The 17,501-nt window shown below is 36.3% G+C and overlaps 1 protein-coding gene across 5 annotated transcripts in view; it reads left to right on the top strand.

The window, feature by feature from the left end:
• LOC131440552 (serine/threonine-protein kinase par-1) overlaps window positions 1-17,107 on the top strand; it is a 94,774-nt gene extending 77,667 nt beyond the window's left edge. For 2 of the 5 annotated variants that reach the window (XM_058611924.1, XM_058611925.1), the window contains exons 12-13: window positions 426-4,752; window positions 16,725-17,107. In XM_058611924.1, coding sequence (XP_058467907.1) covers window positions 426-4,752; window positions 16,725-16,776 — 4,379 coding nt within the window. In that variant the 3' untranslated portion in view covers window positions 16,777-17,107. The remainder of the gene's footprint in view (window positions 1-425; window positions 4,753-16,724) is intronic. The other 3 variants (XM_058611926.1, XM_058611927.1, XM_058611929.1) reach the window with 3 other exon arrangements.
• The last annotated feature ends 394 nt before the right edge of the window (window positions 17,108-17,501 follow it).

Genomic DNA, 17,501 nt, shown 5'->3' with positions numbered 1-17,501 from the left:
GCCATTTATACTCGATAGTGTAATCCATCGTTCTAGTGATTTCAATAGTAATTTCCCGAGGCGTTAATAGACGTAATAGGTGAGTATTTAAGTTATAGTTATAAGTTATATGTGTGATATGTTTTAAATAAAGGCATCAGTTTCGGTAAGTATCCTTTAAAAAAAAATAAAATATTTTGGCTTGTTTGCTTTGATTAATAGTACAATTCATTTACATAGTTATAAATTTGAATAACAGAGTAGTAATGTTTGCAATTAAAATGAAACAATAATAATCTAGCCAACAAAATGAATTGCATCTATAATCTTTACTAATTAAACGTACCTAGTCTTTGTATTCAATCACATTGTCCATTGCTTAAAAAACAAAGTCTCTCTGGTCCGGTTATATTGTTTATTTTTTTCTCTTCCTGGTTTTTTTACAGGTGCTAAATATAGGTTACAAAACAAGGAAAATAATAACACTAATGTAGTTCGCAGAGGAGCGTATATGAACAGTTCCAGCATTAACAATAATAACCAATTTGTATCAAAATCTTCACATCGAAACAGTAGCATTGATAGAGATGACGCAAGCTTACCAAATTGTGGTAATGGTAGTAAAAACGAGCATAATATGGGAGGCACAGTTAATGAGCATCGCGAGGAGTTGCTAGATCTAAGAGATTTGGATTTATCACAATTACGATTATCGAAGAAAGATCTAGAAGCATTATCTAATATCACTCCGGCTTTGTCGCAACGAGTACAAGAACAACTACTTGCACAGCTTCCCCCTCAACAAGCCAAAAAACTTTCCAGAACTTTGTCTATGCAAAATGCAAATAATGTTAACAATCATAATGCAATGGATTCTCGAATATACACAAGAAGTGTTAGTAGCACAGCAAACCGCTCCAGAAATAGTGTCACCCCCACAAATGATCTTTTCGAAAACAATGATTGGTTGTCCAAGTTAAATGCATGTACGATGGTTGGAAACTCAACAGAACTGGCATCTCAAATACCATTTATGCAACAAAATAACAACAATGATTTTAAAATACCTTCCACTGTTTCTTCGTATGTGAATCATGAATCAACTCGTTCTTATGAGCAGTATACACCATATTCATCTAATTCTAGCAATACTAAGTTTGAAAAAGCAAACTTACTAGACAATGATAAAAAATTATTCAAATATCCCACAAACGATATCACAAGAAGACCACCAACGGGTTGTATTTCACCCCCTCCGATATATTCGTCATCAGGCAATGCAAGTCAGCGGACTGGAAAACGAATTTCCAGATTCCTTCGTCCAGACTTTTTTGATCATCCAAAAGAATCGAGTGAGCAAGAACGGTTTAGAAATGAAAAAGAGACGCAGAAAATCTTAAGAGAAATACGAGGGAAAAGTCAAGAGAGAACCGTTGACCATTTCGATACAACCCATAGTAATCAAAGCGACCGCCTAAGTTATTTTATGGAAAAATACAAAGATCTCAGTACAGAGTGTGCTTCATATAATCAAAAAATTCCATGTGATAGAGCAAATGCTTCCAAACGTTTTGATGGGTTCGAATCTCAATTGCGTCGAAGTGTATCTAGACCACGAGAATATAATGCAGCCTTAGACAATAAATCAAATTCGTTTTCTGACGAAGTACCGGATGATCTAAACAGTATTTCGCAAAAGCAATCATCTGAAATTGAACAACACAAAACCCAATATTCAAATGTAGGTGATAAAGATCAAGAAACAGATCGTCGGACAACCCCAGAACAAAGCTCAGCTAAAAACTGTTTAGAATGTAGTAGATCAGTAACGGAACTATCTCAACAAAATTGTTTCAATGATAATAATAATCATGAACCTCTGACAGAACCAATTGTTGCTGCAAAACCTGTGAAAACAAAAAAACTCAAAGTAAAACCAAAATTGGACGCTGATGGGAACCCGATTGTAGTTTCCGTTAAAAAAATTAAAAAAGTAGTTAAACCGACTACAAATAGTTCACCTATAACAGCTCCGATTGCAGAAAGCATTGAAAATACGAAAGATTCAGACGACATGCTAAAAGTAGTTAGAAAAGAATCAAAATTAGTTAGACCAAAGTCATATCCCTCCAAAGATCCCGACATGCTAATTTCACATCATCCAACATCAAAAGAACAGTCATTGTCAAACTCAAGTTCAAATACGAAGAGTAACATTAATTTACAGAAACCGGAATCAAATATTTCAGCATCAACACACAAATCCAACAGACCCAAGAGCTTCCCTAGTTCTAAGCTGACTCCGCCTAAGGAAACGAAAAATTTTAAAAGCTTCGACGGAAACTCTGTTTCATCATCAATCACAGAAAAAAAAGACACAGGAAAGTCACAAGAAAAATCTGTTTTAGTTGACAAATCTCCCAGTGAAATCGATTTAGAAAAAGAAAAATCCCCTTCGTTATCGAAAACCGTTGTCTCGACAATAAATACAGATGGAACAACAGTTCCTGAAACTACTAAGAAAGTCCGCAAGGTTATACGCGTTATCAAAAAACCGATTGTTGCGAAAAATTATTCTTATGATAACAAAACCATAGATGCAGTCTCTGTAGTACCAGATGGCTCAGGTGACATTAGAGAACAAGAACAAGTTGAAACTCCCGAGATGATCGAGAAGGAAAAATCAAATTCACCTGAAAAAAAAGTTAAGCAGAGTTTTCTAGCTAGTATTGGACAAAAATTTGAAAAATTTAGAGAAACAAGCAAAATGATGAAGGAGAAGAAATTTGTTGCAGATACCAATGTAGCTGCCGGAAATGAATCAACAGATGATAACTCTTGCGCCGCTACAACGAAAAAAGAAAAAAAGAAAAGTCGTAGTGTCTCGAATGCCGCAACTATCTCGGATAACACGCTCGTCGTTGAGAATACCCGGAAATCTAGGATCGATAAAGTCATAAGGAATCTGAGAGACATGTCCGTACCGCGAACACCAGAACTAACAGAATCAAACCTTCTTAAGCGCGCTGTCAGTGTCGAAGAAATACCAGAAACATTCAACAAATGTGGAGTCAGTAAGGTACTAGGCTTTTTTAAAAAAATTGAAAAAGATCCAAAAAATAACAAAATTTTCAATACAAAGTCATCTAGTCATATCAACACGATGGATGTACCGGTACTTGAAACAATTTCTGCGAATGAAAATATCGAAACAATTCAAGAAGAGGACCAGATAAAGGAAAGACCAAAATCGGGAGGCTTTGTTAGCAAAATAAGAAGACCCTACAGAGGAGCAAGAAGTGACACTATGCTTACTGTAACTGAACAACAGTGTAAGTCTAGTAGCTTGGTACGAAAACAACAAACCAACGATTTACAGACACAAACATCTGTTAAATATAGCTGCCCAGATTGTAAGAAAGAAGATCCTAGTAAAGACATTCAAAAGAGGCATTCCTCGACATCCTCTGACGCAGAACATCTTCTACAAAACGAGAAAGAACGCGTCAAGTGCAATCGCCAAACTTTGACACTAAATTTTCGCAAGCTTCCTGATGGTGGCAATGTTCAAGGCAATAATAATAATTACAGTTACCCTCCTCCACTACCTGTAGAAGTGCAGAACTTTCAAGGTAACACCATTGGCACGAGCACTATTACAACTAATAACAATAACAACAATAAAAACAACAACAACAACAACAGCACCAGCTACAGTAACAACAATACAGTGAACATAAATATGCTTACCCCATCTTATGACAGTATCACAAATTACTCTTCTGGGTCTAGAAGTAGTCCATTCGACGATTGCAATTCTTCCAGTACTTTCATGTCTCCATCTGAAGAACACGAGCTGTATTCTGACAATTGGTCAGTTTGTTCTGATGAGCAAAACAACAAGCGTAGCGCTTCACCTTTTGCTTCACGACGATCCAGACTAACCTATATGAATTCTATCTCTCCGGTAGATAACGATTCTGGAAGCGTTATTGAAAGGATACGTCGGAAGAGTTTCTACACTCGATTCAATGACAAAAAGCCACATAGATGTAGCACTATAGTTGCACCGGGTACTTCAAAGGAATACCACCGTGATCTATCCCTTCCAATAGCTGGGTTCTCTGGCCCTAGGTTGAAAGAGTATGGTAAGTCGTCGTCGTCCTCAATTTTGCGCGCTTCATCTAGTGGTGATCATACAAAAAACAATTACGACTACTATCTTTCACTCATCAGAACTCCAAGTATCTCCAAGAAAAAGTATGCTGATTCAAACGACGGCTATCCCAAATCGTTGCTCGTCAATAATGACCACCCTCATCATGACCATTACCATCATTATCATCTTTCTGTGCCTAACGCATCACGGAAGTTGAATATATCTAATAATGACTCCTTAGACAAACCCAACTACAATATTCCGACAAGCAAATCCTTGTTGAGAAATATATACTACGATACTACGTCACCTGTGTACTATACCACATACAATCCACGGCGGCGATCATCTTTTGCGAGTAGTAGCACAGCAGCTAATCTAACTTCATCTTCTTCGTCAATAGCATTAGATACTACCACCACAGGGACAGATACAGTACCTGGAAAGTCAACAGTATCATCTACTGCAACTCTGTCTGGATCGGATGGGCTACTTAGTTTCAGTACCGAATCTCGAAAACTTCGACCATACAATAACAGAAGTGTCTCAATGCTTAATTCCTCGTCGAGCAGAGACTCAAACTACAGTGGATGTGAAACTACGGGTTCTATAAGGTAAATAATAACATACCTACACAATACCGAACCCAAATTAAATGCTTACATAAATCATAAATGGTATAACATGATTTCGGCGGTCATTGAATCTATTTGTAATCCACTTTTTAGGGCTTTCTTGATAATATAAATCGATTTTATTGAATATAATTGGGTAAAAACGGATTGAACGAACTAGTACCTCATGATCAAAAAAGAACCGGAATTTTATTAAAAACCTATTTTAATCCACCTAGTGGTGTAATGATGCCTTTCTCATATTACACATTACATCATAAAAAAAATCGTGAAATTCGCAAAAACAACTGTTTATTGAATGGTCGGATCTAATCTCACAAACTCTATAAAACCTGTTTACCCTGTAGTTCCTGAACCGAAAGTAGTATCCACAACAAATTGAAGAATTCCGTATGAAACTGTAAGACTTTTCTTTTGAACCTATAAGTTTGTGAAAATCGATTTGGCCATCTCCAAGAAAAGTAAGTCAGATCCTTTTTGCAGTTTTTAATCATTATTTTCAATTCTTCCGAAACCGGATTTAGACAAACGGAATAGCTGAAGTTGGTTCGCTTGCTACCAACAAATATGACCTACAAATTGGAACAGTTTTGAACGTAGTTAAACCTATACTTACTTACTATCTCATGCTCTATTTCGATTAAACCAATTAAACGAAATCTAATAAACGAAACGAACCTGCGTTTCTGTTACTTCTGCATATATAAGGCAAGCTAAACAGCATAAAACATGTAATAGGATTATTATTATTATTATTATTATTATTATTAATATTATTATTATTATTTTTTTTTTTATTATTATTATTATTATTATTATTATTATTATTATTATTATTATTATTATTATTATTATTATTATTATTATTATTATTATTATTATTATTATTATTATTATTATTATTATTATTATTATTATTATTATTATTTATCAGCCAGTTTTATGGGATTTGTACCTGTTTTTAACCATCGTTCGTGGAAAAATACTAATAAAATTGGTAATTTTTCACTTATCACGCTTTAGTTCCGGAACCAAAAGTCGGATCGAGATAAAATGTTCCACAAATTTTTAGGATATTATAAGACCTTTCATTTGAATCTTAGTTTGCGAAAATCGGTTGAGTTGTTCCAGAGATAATTGAGTGTAAACTTTTTCTCAAATTTTCACATATTACCATATAACTCCGGAACCGGAAGTAACATTCAAACGAAATTCAATAGCAAGCTATGGGACCATAATACCTTTTATTTGAAACTTAGTTTGTGAAAATCGGTTCAGCCATCTCTGAAAAAGGTGAGTGCATATTTTTTCACTTTTTTGGTACATATCATCCTATATCTCCGGAACCGGAAGTCGGATCAGAATGAAATTCAATGGCAGGCTATGGGACTATGAGACCTTTTATTTGAATCTTTGTTTGTGAAAATCGGTTCAGCTATCTCTGAGAAAAGTGAGTGCATATTTTTGTTACATACACACACACACGGACACATACACACACAGACATTTGCTCAGTTCGTCGAGCTGAGTCGAATGGTATATGACATTCGGCCCTCCGGGCCTCGGTAAAAAAGTCGATTTTCACAGTGATTGCATAGCCTTTTTATATGAGAAAGGCAAAACGCAAAATTTCAATTTTTCATAAATTTCTTTATTATCGCCTTCAAAGTACTCTCCTCCTGCGGCAATACATGCATGCCAACGCTTGATCCAATTTTCCATACAAGTTTTATAGGCCGCCGAAGGTATGGCTTTAGTTCACGCAGCGAAATCTCTTTTATGGTCTCTATGGTCTCAAAACGCGACACAACCAACGCTGTGTGAGCCGGCGCATTATCGTGAAATTCAACTTTTTTGGCACCAGCCGAGAAGCGACTCGTATGCCTGTGTTTTTCCTAGACACGATTCACCAAAGGCCTTTTCTAACATTTTCAACGTTTCGGAACACCTAAATCCAATTTCTACACAAAATTTGATGCACGCACGTTGTTCTTAATTTTCATCCATTATAAAAATCGCCACACAAAAATTTTTCAACTTCTTTGTATAGACGCCAAACAAAAACTACTCGTACGATATGCGTCAAAATTTGACAGAATGTGTTTAAAAGTGTTGCCAACGTTGAGAGAATAAAAGCTTACCGATTTGACAAGCGCGGGAATTTTAAAATGAAAATTCCGGTTCTTTTTTTATCATAAGGTATTGTCATTTCCATTGTATGTAATTGGATCACTGAAGTTTTCTTCGTAATATGGACCACTATTGCTAAGTCGCAGTAAATCTGCTTTGGGATTCTAAAGCAGAATCTCGATGGTGTTGAATCCAGGTCATCCTTGGAGTCATGTGATCTGTTTGCAAAGTTCTTTGCTTCGGTGTTTGCAGAAAAAACAGCCTCCGGTATCGATGCGGAGACCGCCGCGGTGGATGTTCCTGAGAATTTAGTGCACATTGACACATTTTTGGTTACTCCCGATATGATTGTTGCCGCAGCGAAGACGTTGAAACGATCGTTCTCTGCCGGACCAGATGGCATACCTGCAGCGGTGTACAGTCATTGCGCTTCTGCTTTAGCCGATCCTTTGTGCACTATATTTAACAAATCATTTGAGCAAGGTATTTTTCCGATGACTTGGAAGCAGTCTTTCATGTTTCCTGTATACAAGAGCGGTGATCGTACAAATGTTAGAAATTATCGAGGCATAACCAATTTATCAGCTGCATCTAAACTGTTCGAAATAATTGTGAGCACTAAGGTACTTTTTCGTACTAAAAATTACATCTCTACTGATCAGCATGGATTTATGCCAGGTCGTTCAGTCAGCACGAATCTCTTAGATTTCACTTCCAGTTGTTTTTCGAGTTTGGAGAATAAAGTACAAATTGATGCAGTATACACTGATCTGAAAGCAGCTTTCGACCGAATTGACCACCGAATACTCTTGTGCAAGATGTTGCGGCTGGGCGCCACACAAAAGTTTACTGACTGGCTACGCTCTTACTTATGTGGTAGAGTCCTGCGAATTAAGCTCGGCTCTTGTGTATCATCTTCGTTCTCAAATTTATCAGGAGTTCCTCAAGGCAGCAATATGGGTCCACTTTTGTTTTTGCTGTTCTTCAACGATGCTGTTTCGGTGCTCGGAGTTGGCTGCAGATTAGTATATGCCGATGATTTGAAATTATATCTTGAAGTTCGCTCTATTGACGACTGCATCCGGCTTCAAAAACTTCTAGATACATTTGTCGCCTGGTGTCGTAGAAACTGGTTGATTGTCAGCATTTCAAAATGCTAGGTCATAACGTTTCACCGAATACTGAACCCAATTCGATTCGACTATGCAATTGATGGACAAACGCTCCAGAGAGTTGACCATGTTAATGACCTTGGTGTTTTGTTAGATGCCAAACTTACCTTCAATCTGCATCGTTCATCTGTAATTTCAAAAGCGACCAGGCAACTAGGTTTTATTGCAAAGATCGGGCGGGACTTCAAAGATCCGTATTGTTTGAAGGCGTTATATTGCTCTTTGGTTCGTCCAATACTGGAAAATGCTAGCGTAATTTGGAGTCCTTATCAACTTACATGGAACTTACGGATTGAGCGCGTTCAGAAACGATTTGTTCGTCTTGCTCTAAGAAACCTTCCCTGGCAGAACCCGCTTGATCTTCCACCATACCACGATCGCTGTCGACTGATCGGACTCGACTCATTGGAACGACGCAGAAAAATTCAGCAAACTACTTTCGTGGCAAAACTGATCAACGGGGATATCGACTCACCGAAGATTTTGTCTCAACTCGATTTTCGTGCTTCACAACGATCACTGCGCTCTTCCAGTTTATTTCAGCCGAGATTTCATCGAACGACGTTCGGGTATTACGAACCGATAACATCATGCTTGAGGACATTTGGCACCGTTGAACACCTTTTTGAATTTGATGAACCATCACACAAATTCGTGCAGAAAGTACAGCGATCTACAATTTTATGACTTGACTAAACCAATTCATTAAGACCATTTTATTGTCAGATGAATAAATTTAATAATAAATAAATAAATAAAATGATTCGTATGGCCATAAATCACCCTTATTCTGAATAACGACGTATTGATTTTTCGATCGAATGTGGTTCGGTCGAATCCGAGCTACTTTTGATTTGGCTAGCGTTATTGGGAATACAAATGTAATACGATCGAAAAATCAATACGTCGTTATTCAGAATAAGGGTGAATATGACGAATAAATTGCAATAGTTTTGAGTCCAACTTTGAAGCTTTTTTGGATTGCCATCTTGTATATCGGTATGAATATCACCCTGTAATTCCAGTATCGGATAAAATTCATTAATTTTGTAAGGATCATTTGAATTTTTGTTTTTGAAATTCGATTTGACCTTTTTTGCCTTTCTCATATAGAAAGGCTATGCAATCACTGTGAAAATCGACTTTTTAACCGAGGCCCGGAGGGCCGAATGTCATATATCATTCGACTCAGCTCGACGAACTGAGCAAATGTCTGTGTGTATGTGTCCGTGTGTGTGTGTGTGTGTGTGTGTCCGTGTGTATGTTACAAAAATATGCACTCACTTTTCTCAGAGATGGCTGAACCGATTTTCACAAACAAAGATTCAAATAAAAGGTCTCATAGTCCCATAGCCTGCTATTGAATTTCATTCCGATCCGACTTCCGGTTCCGGAGATATAGGATGATAGTGAAAAAAATATGCACTCACTTTTTTCAGAGATGGCTGAACCGATTTTCACAAACTAAGTTTCAAATAAAAGGTGTTATGGTCCCATAGCTTGCTATTGAATTTCGTTTGAATGTTACTTCCGGTTCCGGAGTTATATGGTAATATGTGAAAATTTGAGAAAAAGTTTACACTCAATTATCTCTGGAACAACTCAACCGATTTTCGCAAACTAAGATTCAAATGAAAGGTCTTATAATATCCTAAATATGTGGAACATTTTATCTAGATCCGAGTTCCGGTTCCGGAACTAAAGCGTGATAAACGGAAAATTACCAATTTTATTAGTATTTTTCCACGAACGATGGTTAAAAACAGGAACAAATCCCATAAAACTGGCTGATAAATAATAATAATAATAATAATAATAAAAATAATAATAATAATAATAATTATAATAATAGTTATAATAATTATAATAATTATAATAATAATTATAATAATCATAATAATAATAATAATAATAATAATAGCTTGTTTAGCTTGCCTTATATATGCAGAAGTAACAGAAACGCAGGTTCCTTTCGTTTATTAGATTTCGTTTAATTGGTTTAATCGAAATAGAGCATGAGATAGTAAGTAAGTATAGGTTTAACTACGTTCAAAACTGTTCCAATTTGTAGGTCATATTTGTTGGTAGCAAGCGAACCAACTTCAGCTATTCCGTTTGTCTAAATCCGGTTTCGGAAGAATTGAAAATAGTGATTAAAAACTGCAAAAAGGATCTCACTTACTTTTCTTGGAGATGGCCAAATCGATTTTCACAAACTTATAGGTTCAAAAGAAAAGTCTTACAGTTTCATACGGAATTCTTTAATTTGTTGTGGATACTACTTTCGATTCTGGAACTACAGGGTAAGCAGGTTTTATAGAGTTTGTGAGATTAGATCCGAACAAATTATCCTATTTCTATTCAATAAACAGTTGTTTTTGCGAATTTCACGATTTTTTTTATGATGTAATGTGTAATATAAGAAAGGAATCATTACACCACTAGGTGGAATAAAATAGGTTTTTGAGAAAACGATTGAGCTTTGAGAAACGATTCGATACTGGAACCGGAATTCTAAAATCGGTGTAGCCGAAGTCAGTTAAATCCACCGCTCTATAGTTTACATTTGATTCAAAATGTTTAAAAATCAGTGTAGACATCTTTGAAAAATCGTATTTTTAAATACCTTTCGAATCGAAAACTGAATACCAATAAAACTGAAATAAGTTTATTTGGTTATCGACTATCCAAATCTACAAAGCCGATAAATGTGATAAATTTATGTGAAATGGACATTTTTATACTAATCATCCTGCATCCCCTAAGCCGAAAGTTGGATCTGACTAAATAGCAAGATGTTTAATAGGATCTTAAGACCTTTCATTTCAACCTTAGATCGGTTTAGCCATCCACGAGAAAAATTAGTAACACTATTTTAATTTCGTTTCACATATCATCTTGTAGTTCCGGAACCAGAAGTCGGATCCAAACGTAATTCAGGAACCTTGGAAACTCAGGAATCTGAGTTTGTAGAACACGGTTGAGTCATCTCCGAGAAAATTGAGTAAAAGTATTTGTCACACACGCATTTGCTGATCTCGACGAACTGATTCGAATGGTATATGGGTATTATGTTCTTCCAGTATATATTGCTGTAAGTAGTTTAAATCAATATAATTATGGAATTGCTTTCAACTCGAAAATGCTGCCATCATCTGATTTACATGCGTCATATTCGAACAATTATGTTGCCAAAAACGAACCATGCTAAAATCGGTCCGAAGTAAAATTTCACGAAAAAGTATGCTGTACACAGTCTTTTTGGTACTTCGAAACAATTGTATAAAAAATCGTGTTCCACGTTGCTCCCAAACATTACTTTGTCATTCAGCGCTCAAAACTCTTACTACTGGAATAAGGCAAAAAGTCACTTACACAAAAATATCGATATCTCCGTTAAAAATGAATGGATTCTAACAATTCATGGCTTGTTGGATAGCTATTACCTTGCGGAATCTATGTCTAAAACCATATTCCGTTTTCATGGTCATTTTTTGAAAAATTTGACATAAAACTTTGTATAACTCAAAAAGTAAACATCCTATCTCAAAACCATTCAATAGCTTTCAGGGTGACGGGGAGACCTTTCATTTGCGACTAGTTTGATCAAAATCGGTCCAGCCATTTCTGAGATCTCAACCTTATTGCTGACAACCCACATACAGACACAAACACACACACACACACATACACATACACACACACATACAAACACACACACACTCGGACATTTGCTCAGTTCGTCGAGCTGAATCGAATGGTATATAACATTCGGCCCTCCGGGCCCCGGAAATTTTTCTAAAGTTTGAGCGAATTCTATACCTATTTTTTATATTTATAAAAAAAATGTAAAAACGCGTTTTTCTCGAAAGCAGGTTTTGAAAGTCCATAGTCATTCGAAATATACTTAATCATTTTTTTTTAAATTTTGCACACACTTTCTACATGTTTTTTCCTTTGACCCTATCCCCTTTTTAAAAAGATCAGATCAGTAGTGATCTTTATTGAGAAAAATAACAAGCGAACATATTCGGCAGTGATCCCACTCCTGGCCCTTACTATTCTAAGCGAAGCTTTGACACAGTGAACGATTTCGTCTCTTCGTTTATTTGCAACGTTTTGGGTGAAACTCTCTGCTCTGTTAGAATTTCGTATGAGCTGGTGAATTGGCTAATCCCCGGGGTACTCGAACAATCGTTATCTGAACTAACTGGACCTCTATAAAAAGTAAAGCAAACATAAATTCGGTACTCCATAAAGGAAACCAAACTATCTACTGAAACCTTTTAAGATCAATACGGTAAGGATTTATTAACTTCTGGAAGAAAGATGAACCCCTCTAACTGTAGCTCCTTACCACATTAGGTGAGAAACGATAGAACATTCAACCATGTATTAAGAACCAAAATACGCAGTTGCATCAATGTGAGGCAATTATATACTTTGTGTCTTTGAGAGAAGAGTCCTGCGCTCAATGTTCGGCGGTAAAGAAGATAATGAAGAATGGCGCAGATGCATGAATCACGGGCTGTACCAAGTATACAAACATGTGGATATTGAAAGGCTTATAAGACACGGTAGATAACAGTGGGCTGGACATGAATGCCAGAAGTGAGAATGGCCTACGTGATGCTCAGCAGAGAAGGAGTGGGTCGACTACGGAGCAGACCTCACACTCACTGAGTGTGTGCAATCCAGGAAGATGTGCGTACAATGGGAGTACAGAGCGACAAATAAACAGCGGCTCAAGATCGAGCATCCTGGATACCAACAATTTGTTCGATCCGGAAACGGGGTGGGCACTATTCAAGTAAAGTAAAGTAAGTATCAGAAACAATGGAGCTGTTACAATTCAAGTCAATGGAAAATTTCAAGAAAACAACAGTCAACTTCAACGATAAATATTTATGCTACCAATATTCCAATACGATTATGTTTTCTCTTCCCGATCTCATATTGAAAAATGTAAATTTGACATGATTTTTACCGTTCTCATATATAATGGTTATCCAATCACTTTGAAAACCGACTTTTGAATTGTGGCCCGAACAGTTCTTGAGTTTTTATGTATTTTTCAAATATAAGGCCGGTTCGGGAATAAAGGGGTAAATGTGCACTCGATTTTCTCAGAGACCGCTTAACCGATTTTCTTCAACTCAGATTCTAATTAAAGGCCCTATACGTATAGTTACGAGATAGAATGTGCAAAATAAACTAAAAAGTGACCTCGATTTTCTCAGAGACCGATCATCCAATTTTCACAAGCTCAAATGAAAGGTCTTAAGATCCTATATAACTCTCCGGAATTACAGGCTTATAAGTATAAAAATTTCATTTTCAGAAGTGTGCTTTTATACATGACACGAAGAAATTCGAGCCGAATACATTTAAGCAGCCATATAATAGGGTAACAGAGATATTTTGGCACACTATAGGATTGATTTTATTTTGGCCCACTTTGTAAAAATGTCCACCAAATGTTGTAATATCTTTGAAAAACCCTTTTACAATATGTAATTTAATGTGATTAGCTTCTAATTGATGCAACATGGATAACTTAACATCGGTTAAATTCATAAAGTTTGTTAGGTGGCCAAAATACCTCTGTTACCCTACTTCAATTAGACAGGTCTGATTAGCTTATGCCTAAATACATTGATTTCGGGTATACCGGATTCCCCGGTTTCGAAAGTACCGGAAAAGCGCTCGTCTGATCCAAACAGGAAATCACTCTGATTTCTCAGAAACGGCTAGATCGATCTTCGCAAACTCAGATTAAAATGAAAAGTATTATAGGTTTCTATATGTTAATGTGGATTATGCAACCTGTCATATAGAGCGATAATGCAAAAAACCTGTTTTAATCCACCTAGTGGTGTAATGATGCCTTTCTCATATCAATCATATTCTCTTATATCATTCTGTAGTATTCTTTTCCGAATGTTTCTCTTCGATAACCAAGTATGTTCTACTATTGTAGATACTTCCGGCACCGGAACCCCAGAACCGGATATAATCGAAGTCGGTTCGCTGGCCAACAATGAACATGACGTACAAGCCGGAATAGGTTTGTTTGGCTTCCTACTGATAATGGCTACCGATTGGAGAAGTTCTGAGGCCAATTAAGATTATTGTTATACGTTTTTTGTGCACTGCTATTTTTTGTTGCACACACTTTACCATATAATTCCAGAACCGGAAGTCAGACCCGTATGAAGTTCAGGAATATTATATAAGACCAAGATACCTTTCATTTGAATTAAATTTTGTTGGAATCGGTCAAAACATCGCTAAGAAAAGTGAGTGAGATCCATTTAGGAATATATGACCACTAATTCCGAAACCGGGAACCAGTTTCGATTTTTTTACGGTTTTTGTTACACTGCTTTCAGTGACGGTATAGAATTGTATACACACTTTACCCATACTTATTCAGGAATTTCGTATGGGACCACGAGACCTTTCACTTGAACCCAAGTTTGAGGAAATCGGGCCAATTGTTACTAGTCGATTTTCAAGTGATTGCTTAACCTTCCTATATGAGAAAGGCAAAATGTAAAAATTTGTCTGAATTTGGCTCAAAATTGTTTCAATTTGAAGGTTATGCTAGTTGCTGACCAAACGAACCGGTTTCCGCTATACCGTTTCCCAGCTCACGGTTTCTGAAGTACCGGAAATAGTAGTCAAAAAATCAAAAACGGAATTCTCTTTATTTCTCAGAGACAGCTGAGTCGATTTTACAAACTTAGACAGCTGAGTCGATTTTACAAACTTACTTAGTCGATTCTACAACATATAAAAGGGACTGCTTTCAATTTTTGTTTGAATCAGTCTTCCGGTTGCGGAACAACAGGGTGAGATGTCCTTAAAATTTTAAACCGTCATTTAGAACAAACGAAGAATTCTCATCAACTTGGGTCAAAAATGTTAAAAATTGAAAAGAATTTTTTCGCAGAATGCTTTAGTAATATTAATGAAAACATAAGTATTATGAGAAAGTCATCATAACACCACTAGGTGAATTAAAACTAGTTTCTACTTTGTATTCACCTCGAGGTCGAGGTGGTACTATTTATTGATAAACAAGGCGAGTATTCCTATACAAAATTGTTGATTTTAAATATAAAATTGGGACAAAGCAAACTCAGGATACTTTTTCTCTGGAAATAGACCGTCTCTTTCAACAGACTTTGTATAGGACAGGTCAAATGAATGGTTAGCAACCAACAACTCATAACACATGGATCAATAAGTCCCGAGACTAACAATGGAAACAACATTTTTTTTGCAAAATTTTTTTTTATTCATCAACATAATCACCTTTTAGGATGATACAAGGGTTCCAACGTTTTTCCAATTTTTCAATACCATGTTTATAAAAAAATTTATCTTTCGCTTCAAAATAAGCTTCAGTTTCAGCGATGACCTCCTCATTTGAGCCAAATCTTTTTTCCCTGGAGCATTTTTTTTAAGATCAGCAAAGAGCCGGTAGTCACTGTGGGCTAAATCTGGCGAGTATGGATGGTGGGGAAGCAGATCAAAGCCCAATTCGTTCAATTTCGCCATTGTTTTCATCAACTTTTGGCAGAGTGACTCGTTGCTGTTTTTGTTCCATCGAAAGCAATCGCGGCACCCACTTGGAAAAAAACTTTTTCATGCTCAATTTTTCATGAAGGATAGTAAATACACTTCCATATGATATCTGTGTCATCTCAGCAATCTCACGGAGCTTCACTTTACGATCTTTCATTATAATTTTTGTCACTTCACTAACATTTTCCTGTGTAACGGCTTCCACAGGTCTACCCGAGCGTTCCGCGTCCTTTGTGTCGGTACGACCACGTTTAAACTCGGCGAACCACCGATAAATCGTTGCTTTTGATGGACAAGAGTCCGGATAACATTTTTCAATCCATTGTTTCGCTTGCACGGTGTTTTAACCTTTTTACCCATTAAAAAACAATGTTTTATCAAAACACGAAACTCGGTTTTTTTCAATTTTTTTAACAAACAACAAAACGACTTCACTCCAAGCTCGATAACTCAGCTGTTTCTGGTCGGATCGACTTAAAATTTTGACCCGTTTCAAGCAAAGGTTAGTACTGTAGAAAGACGTGGTTACTGGTTTACTACGAGCGCCATCTCTGCTTTAGTCTCGGGACTTATTGATCCATGTGTTAGATTGTTAGTTGTTTTGGCCACCATTTGTGTTGTTACGAAAACAAAATTGTCAGTTTTGAAAAACAACAAACGAAAACTGGTAATAATTACTCCACATTCATATCAGCTCCATTAGTCACCTCATACACGAAAAGCATTGCTGTGTTTGAAATCTGCTGTCTCTGTTCAATAGATTGAATTCAAGGGTAAGCTGAAAATAGGTTTATTCGCTTGGAGTTTTCGTGTCGCTATAACAGCTGTAAGGTACAATTTTCTAACTTTTTTTCTGCGGTATTTCCCGGTTTCGAAAGTCTAAGTTTCCAATTTTATCACAGTTCGTTGATTGAAATTCGAATATTCGGTAAAATAATATGGTGACTCTACCAATGAGATGACTATTGGTACAACAGCCCTCCCTATTTTTTTCCAATCAAATACAGAAAAATAACAACTAACATAAATTTTTTTAACACATTACTCTATTTCCAGGAATTGTCGTCTCAGAAACACTCCAATACCTCGGGATCCTACCAACGTATGAAAGTTAATGTACGATTACTATAGTGTTTGTTACGATTTTTAGCAATTGAATGTTTTCTAATATTGAGAAGCCATCAACCTGTTAAATTATTTTCTAAAGCATATGCATTTCAGTAAAAAATTAAGTAGAATACATTCTAGTGCCAAATCATGAGAGTAGAAAAGTGATGAAACCCGCCAAGTTCATGTGAGAGAGAAGAACAAGACAGAAAGGGATTTTGTAGATATATATTAGTTCAATATTCAATCACGAAAAAATGTGTGTAATCTAGTGTAGAATGAGATAAGTAGAAGTCATGAATAAATGAAGAACAAGCAAATTAAAAAGAATTATGGTAACGAACTGCGAAAGAACAATTCCCTTGCGTGGGGTCCCAGGTAACCAGTAAGCACTAATAATGGCATTAAAATAGCCTTTTATGAGCACCAAAAATGCTTATAGCTCTATATCTGCAATCTGAAAGCTCATCTGTTGTAAATCAATCATAATTCAGCTTTCAGTATGCACACCAGCCATAAATAAGCATTATATATGAATAGTCGTATATTTTGTCAAAGTCGGCCTAAATGTAGTCTCAAGTGCGATTGAAATGCCAATTAGCGACTATTTGCTGTCATAATGCGGCTGTACTATGTGCTTATTGGTTACCGGGGGTTACAGCTACAAAATGGCGGTTTCTAAAAAAACCAACAAAAATTCAAAAATTTAATAAAAACTACAAGCCC

The sequence above is a fragment of the Malaya genurostris genome, chromosome 1 (genome assembly GCF_030247185.1).
Source record: "Malaya genurostris strain Urasoe2022 chromosome 1, Malgen_1.1, whole genome shotgun sequence".
NCBI lineage: Eukaryota > Metazoa > Arthropoda > Insecta > Diptera > Culicidae > Malaya > Malaya genurostris.
The sequence above is the reverse complement of the archived record's forward strand: the minus strand, read 5'-3'. Positions and strand labels throughout refer to the sequence as shown.